This window comes from Limulus polyphemus, unplaced genomic scaffold (genome assembly GCF_000517525.1).
Source record: "Limulus polyphemus unplaced genomic scaffold, Limulus_polyphemus-2.1.2 Scaffold233, whole genome shotgun sequence".
NCBI lineage: Eukaryota > Metazoa > Arthropoda > Merostomata > Xiphosura > Limulidae > Limulus > Limulus polyphemus.
This window is the reverse complement of record NW_013665843.1, coordinates 552,459-560,442: the sequence shown is the minus strand read 5'-3', so window position 1 is coordinate 560,442 and position 7,984 is coordinate 552,459. Positions and strand designations below refer to the sequence as shown.

At 29.5% G+C, this 7,984-nt stretch overlaps 1 protein-coding gene across 1 annotated transcript in view; it reads right to left on the bottom strand.

Annotated features, from left to right (window-relative positions):
* Nucleotides 1-7,984, bottom strand: part of LOC106478619 (transcriptional repressor NF-X1-like) — a 96,026-nt gene that overhangs the window by 11,767 nt on the left and 76,275 nt on the right. The window contains exon 6 of the mRNA XM_022382245.1: nt 1,943-2,193. Within this exon, the coding sequence (XP_022237953.1) occupies nt 1,943-2,193 (251 nt within the window). The remainder of the gene's footprint in view (nt 1-1,942; nt 2,194-7,984) is intronic.

Below are 7,984 nucleotides of genomic sequence, written 5' to 3'. Positions count from 1 at the left end.
GAAATACTGCCAAATTTCGTGAAGATATACACACTATATTGAGAGCTATAAGTATTAAATCTATAAAGACTTTAAAAGAGTACAAAAGGTCACGTGGTTGGTCAAAATGACTGAGTCCATATTGAGTTAACATGAGCTGCTTGTGTGCAGTGTAATTTTCAACTTGAGTTGGAGTATTTTTAGTCAGACACTGTTCAAAGGTCAATAATACAAAAATTAATAAATATAAATAGATGTATACTGTTATGAGATTTAAGCTATTTTGATTTAACATTTGTGGTTTCCTGTTACAACTTGCAATTATTCTAAAACAAAAAAAAGTAATTTAGATTTATTTCTTCATTTTTATGATGGTTGGTCATATAGAGTTAATATTGATATAATAACGGTTTAAATATAAAGTTTTAGACAATTATCTAGAAGGATATAGAAATTATGCAAATAAAACTTGACAAATTTCAGATAAAGAAAAGTATTTTTAATCTTAAAATCAAAATTACTTTGCATTTTGGATGGTCAACATCCTAAAAGAAAAATTTCATGAGCAAATTTTTAATAAAAAAATCTTAATGCTTAATTTAAAAACCTGATATTTTGTGCATGAAAGCCTGGTAATGTTTACTAATAAAATAAGATGCAAAATTCTGTAAAGATTTGCATGAATTATCAAAAAATGATAGTACAATTACTCTCATGGTTACGGGCTGGAAGGATTCAACCAAACCCGTATTCATTGGGTTAAGAATAACATCATATTAGCAAGAAAAGTAGACATAGACCCGAAAAGTTCAAGGAGCTTTGAGATGTGGGCCTTTCTTGGTTAGTATAAAACAATTACATGCATTTTTAACAAATGTCTCATTATTTCAATTACAATATCTAACAATGAGGATTTTAGTACTCAAACTAGTACAGTTTATTATTAAGCTTTTGAAAATAGCCCTATTGCTGATTTCACAAATGACAAACTTGTGAAGTTTATACAAACAAACATCATGAATGTACTGACAACAAATCAGATATGAACACTATTGTGTGCGTGCAAGTTTAAATTATAAAGTGAGATTTCTAATCATCTTATCAAAAAAAAGGAATTTTTCAATCATCATCATCATCCTATGCTTGCACTGATATACATGTAGTCTTCAGGTTAGCAAATGCTTCTATGCCTTTTTTCCAAAGTTAGTCCATGCAACAATTAAATCAGTTTGGTTTAACAGAGTACTTGAAAATGAATTATCATTTTAATTTTATAGAAGATTGCTGACTAAAGTTTTGAGGGTTTAGTATATTCAGTTACTATTAAACAGAATAATCAAGAATTAGTAAAACTAATTCCTCTAAAAAAGTCATATACAGATTTACAATGGCTTTATCATCATTATAAAATATGCTAATAATAAATTTACAACAAACTTTAGTTTCTTTGAGAATAATGTTTTATGTTTGTCTCACTTTATGAAACTGTAATAAAGCTTTATCATGAAACAGAATATGTATTTAGCAGTAATATTTCACACAGCTTTGTTGAAATGCAAATTATTACTGTTCATATTTATGTTTCCTACAGTTTTTCCCCTAGGTTTGCGTTTGGCAGAAAAAAAATTAATTAAAACAACAAAACCAAAGAAAATGACAATTTTTCACAAACTTGTGTTACTCAATACTGTCACTTAACAAAAACATGTATGAATTTCTCTTTTTTAAGCAAGTTGTACAGGTATTTAAAGGTTGAGGCTTTAATATCTGTTTGGTAAATTATTTCTTACATCACTAAGGTATTAGAATATAAACAGCTACATACCACAGTTTTTAAAATATTTTCAACTAACCATACTAGTCACAGATAACATTTGACAGAGTATACAGTGTGAAAACCTTGAATTATTCTCAAGTTAGAATAATGAATAAAATATATTCAAATATGAAAAAATGTACTCACTAAAGCCTTACAAACAGTTTCTGGACATGGTCCATCATGACATAGGCTACCACAAGGATGTTGACAGACTGTTCGTGATACGCTACAGCTCTGCAAACACTTAAAGTCCTCCTTCTCACATGAGCCCTGATGGCAAACCCGCTGACAACAATGATGACCACAGGACAAGATTTTGTTACAAGGTCTCCCACATGAAATCCCAGGAAGAAAACAATGTATGTTACGTTTCTGTAATAGACATACTATTATTACTACTCACATAACTGAAAGTTATGAAGAACAAAAGGTTGGGCAAAAAAGAAAAACAATAATAAAGAAATTGAAAACTGCAAATATAAGTTGATTTTTTATACCAGTTAAAAACACTGATATGACATTAATTAAAATTCCATTATTAGAGAAGGCTTACACATAAATTTTGAACAATGTGTATTTTAACATTTTTTAGCTCAAGCTTTTACTTTTATTCTAAAATGACTAAATATGAGCCATATCCATAGCTGTACTATATGGTAATAAGGATAAAACCCTTTTTTGTACAACTTTAATAAAAATGACTTTTTTTAATGAACTACACAATACCAAAAATATCTACCATCTATATTCTTCTTCAGTACAACTTAAGAAATGTAGAATCGAAAAGTATAATTATTAAGCTCTATGTTGACCACAAAATAACAATGTGGTTCAGAATGTGGTTAAAACTTATTTTTATAGTAAATTCTTATCTACACTATTGAGATGTGGTATTTAGGCACAGTGATATACATCAGGTAGTTACAAGTACCTGCATCATCACTATAATCAAATAATGATGAAGACAGGTACCTGCTACCAATTTCTCTTTTTTGTGCACCTGAGAGGCTGTGTGTCTTCAGCAAAAGCCCCCATCATCTTCTTCAAGTCAGGAGGATTGCATCATGCATCATTGTACTACAGAGATCACCCCAGCATATGAAAATAACTACTATATTCCCCTAGCTGCCTTATCAATCTCCCAGTCCCAAAAAAGATAAAACAATTTGAACATTGTTACCACTGCTGACAATAGCCCTTAGTGTACGAGAGTGCCTTTATTAATCTGTACTGCATTTTCTAATTGTTTTTTCACATCAACCACACCATAAGTTCTAGTGGTCTTAGACAGTGCCTTTCCATAATGATCATATTTTACATATCTTACAGTACGGAGAGTCAAAAGGACAAAGAGACATGTTGAAAGTAAACTCTACAACAAACAAATCCTTTGATTACAGCACCAAAATAAAACTTGATACCTACTTTGTGTTATTCAGGTACACTGCATGTTCTAGAAATGTTGTGCAGAGTAATTCTGAACACAAAGGAAACAAATGACAGGTGAATAAATAAGCACTACCTTTATTGAAATAGAAAGTGTAAGTCTCAACTTCTTCCGTGTTTTATGACTATATATGGCTGCCGAGATGGAAAATAAAAATTTGCATGTCTGCATAAAACAAAGAAAGGAATAAAGAGATCCAGAATAACAGAGTACATCAATTTTATGCTAGATAGATGTGCTAGTGTAATATGCAAACCTTGTTACCTACCTCAATGCTCATTGTAAATAAACAAAGTCATAAAGACTTGTATCTGTATAACCCCTTGAAATGAGGAAATGAAGATAACATCATTCCAGGGAGCCAACACAGAAACAAGTCCAAGCAGGTATAAACCAAATGTAATAATTCTTGTACTATGTAACCTTTAGTTAAGGTAAAGGATTAGTGTAAATTTACAGGAAAACGACAGCTATATGCAGAACACCTGCTCAACATTTTAGGGTAATAACCTGAATGTATGAAGATAAATTCTATGTTAAGTTACAGATGGCTGAAAATTAGCAACTGCAACAAGAGCCTTCTAAGAAGACCATGTAAGATATATTCTTCACAACAGAAATATTTGTACTGTAAATACATATTAAGATGATAAACAGATAACCTCAAAGGAAAGAACACTGAGTACAAAATCACATAAACTCTAGCAAAATAAAGCTATCTCTAAAACAACAGAATAGTTTAACTTCAAACAAAATACATATTAAGAGTAAAAAACACAAAAACTGATGTTTATAAAATTTTTATTATTAGTTACAGCCAACCAGGTTTTAAATTTAACTGTGCTGAAAAAACCTCAGTTAGGTAGTAAATAAATTTTTATAAATATACAAAAAACAATATATACACATGTCATGTCAACAACAAACAGTTTAATGAAAAGGACAAGTTATGTGATCAGAAGCTACATTTAACTACTTATACAATATTGCAATGTAAAAATAATTAGGTAATTTTGTACATTAATTACTTTGTGTTAGTCAGTAAAACAAATTAATGTTTGATAAGTCAAAGATATTCCACTAGACCTGTAAGATAGTTAAGCATTATGGCTTCTCCATAAAAGTTAATGAACTCAAGGATAATCTATAAATAACAAGCAATAATTCTGACTTCTCACAATAAAAAACAGAATAACATCAACTGAAATAGATATTGATTCACTCAGAAAAACTTTTTAAAACAGTATGTTAATAACATATTTGCAATTAAAAGACAAACTGATAGGCAATTCTCATTCATGCAGTATTTCTTAAACACATACTTTGAATAGTCATTGGTGTATAATTTAGTGTTTATAAACAAACTGATGACATAATATTTGAATTTAAAACATTTTGTGCACAATGCTTCATGATTGATAAAAGATTTAGAAAGTTTTATTAAAGAATAAGGAGTATAATAACCAATTTCATTAGAATTCAGGAAAGTTAGCAACTAAAACTGCAGGTAATTATTTTCATCAACGATTACGTTACTCATTAATTTGTTTGTTTCAAAACTTTCATGCAAAGCTATACAAAGGGTAATCTGTGCATAGCTACAGACTAAAGGAAAAGCAGCTGGTCAACAGCACTCACCACCAATTAGCACTTTCCATACAGGCTTGGTTGATTTGACCAACCTCATAACCATGAAGTAATCATAACAGTTTCCATACTATTATTTTTAATATGGTAGATGTATGCAAACAAAATTTTGGCAAGTCAGTAAAAATTACAAGTCTTTTGTATACAAAATCAGATTATTTAATTAAGTATATTTATTACTAAAGATTTGTCTGTGAATATACGGAGTCAGAGTGTTGATTGCTCTGAGTGCAAAGTGATTTTCATGTCAATATTAAAAATACTTTTTTCATCTGATAATTTTAAAATTTCATTAGCATAACTTCTACAACCTCCTAAATAAATATCAAACGGTTTTTTTTTCAGTAAAACTTTATACTTTATCTGTTATTTTCTCTACCCTAACTCTATATGGACACTATTCGCTTGACCAACCTTATAACCACACACACACAAAAAACAACCTTTTCTTCTTTCTAGAATGACTACAGATTGTAACAGAAACTCACATTTGTTTATTCTAAATAGCTTAAGTCTCATAACAGCATATATCTGTTTATTGTTTTATTGCCCTTTGAAGCATGTCTAACTAATAACCCTACCATACAAAATGTAAATCACTCAGTGAATGCATAGTCAGTTCACATTACCTTATTGGTTGATGTAATACACGAGCTGCTCATGAGCACACCTCATGAACAATTTTTATTATTATTTTTCATTATCTTGCTTAATCTAACCTAATACGTTTCTAATTTTTACATTTTAGTTACTTTTATAACAATAAATAAATAATATACATGAAAAATAAAAAATATAGTACTTACCTTAGCCCTAAGCCTACTTTTCTTTTTATACTAATGGTTTTAGTACATTAAATAACCTTTATTTCCTTGAATAATACAACTAAGAATACAGAAAAATAATATTACAAAGCAAACATTGTCATATATCAATCACAATTTAATTGACTTCCTAACTATGACATAAGAGCCTTAAAATAATTATTTAAACTTCTTGATCTGAAAACCACAAGAGAAACTTTCAAACTAAAAACAAAATAGACAATACTCTGTACTGAAAACAATGTAATATATATAGCATTTGATAGATCAAAACTTCATCTTTATATTGGTTATAAATAGTATAGTATAAAGAGTCAGAGAGAACTACTGACAACTTGTGAAACAGAGGATGTGACAGGTGGGCATGGAAAGTGTCTGATTTTCTAGTGTACGACTTTGTGAACACATAAGATTGAAGGCTACAAAAATTAGACTTTGCCTAAGTAATATGCATATCATAATGAGTAATTTACTTTAAATTCCATACTTCTCACAGAAGTGATAAATAAATTAGAGATGGGAGAAGACCTAGAGAACATATGTCACAATTCTCATACTAGGAAAAATTGAGGTTTCTTTAAACGTTTCCTTATGAAATTAGAACTTAATTAAAATAATACTAAAATCTGATTTATTAACCACATTATATTCCAAATTTATTTATGTACCATGATAATAAAGTAGTTTAATTAAGTTTTGAATGTAACTCTTTAAAAGTTGTGACATGTGCACTTTGACCTGCCTGTAGTGAGAGGGTTAAGCTGCTCACATGTCAAATCCTTATCCTCATTCAAAACCATCAAATAAATATTACTTGGTCCAGAAGCTTTATTATTCTCTAAACGTCTTATTTTTTCTTAAGTTCGGGATTAATGAAATCATGTTGTTTCCAGGTAGCAATTGTTCAGGATGAGGAATATTGCTTAAATCTTTGTTATTAAAAACTGAAGAAAAAGTGAAATAAAATTAAGAATTAAAACTTATCTGATATAAACACTTGATTTATTATCTATGTTTTGATGCCAAGTTTATTTGTATAGATTGATAATAAAGTAGTTTAATTAAATTTTGAATATAACTAAAAAGTCATGACATGCAAACACTGACCTACCAGTAGTGAGTTATTAGGCCATTCATGTTTAATTAAATAATGAAATTTGACCACCACTCTTTAGCACACCCATGGCTCTCAAGTGTGGAGCACATTTTTGCAGCAGTGGATGCAAAGCAGGAATCCTTGGGTTCATAATCTGGGCATACTAACCACTTTAATATACACAGCTCATTTTATGTTATTCAGATACATCTAGTCTTTATAAGATTTCACAAGTTTGCCAATTTTGTATAATCCATAAAAAAGCCAAAAACAGTAATGAATTTTGAAACTAGTAAAGCTTTTGCTAATTGATAACTATGTGTCACATGATTTAATAGTGTTTATTACTTTACAATACATACATTAGTTAAACAAATCTGAAGTTATATAATCTATTATGTGCATTATTTACAGAAATTTTTTAATACATGTCATCAATGTTCTTTGGAGTGTGTGTGAGTGACCAATTCCAATGAAATTGAAAAGGAGGCCATTTTATCCTTCACCCATACAATCACTTGAAGGAGTATTACTTACCAAATACACTTATGCTTTTCACACTTATGGTATAACTTTCCTTTAGATACATTTCTAAAGACATACAATACATATCTGTTTCATTTAACTTTAATAAACAATGCACATAGTATCTCACTCACTTCAAATTATACAATGTTTATTGGAACCAGAAACACACTTTTGCAACATACTGCAAGAACAGTTATTAACAATTAACGTGGAATGAAATCCAAAAGACTAGTGTGCAAAGTTTGGGCAAGAGAAATGTGGAATACTTCTATTCAGAATATAAAACTCTAATAAAAATTCAATATTTTCAAAACAGTCTCTCATCAAAGCCCTGCAAGTCCAGCTTTGGGCCAATTAAGACTCAATGAATCCACATCAAAGAACACCTGTGTTCTCATCACAATGTTGAAGACAGAATTTGCAAGATAACCATCCTTGTAAACTTAACTCTTTAAAGACAGGTCATGGGTAAAAGGCCATGTCATTTCGTTTGTTGACTCGCATTCAAATTTTTAGTGAACCACTATTTCATGAATTTATGTCAATAACTTTGTTATCAAACTGTAGACTGTAATTCAAATTTTAGAACTATACATTACTCAATTTCTTAATTTAAAAGTAAATATAAAAATCACAGATAATCA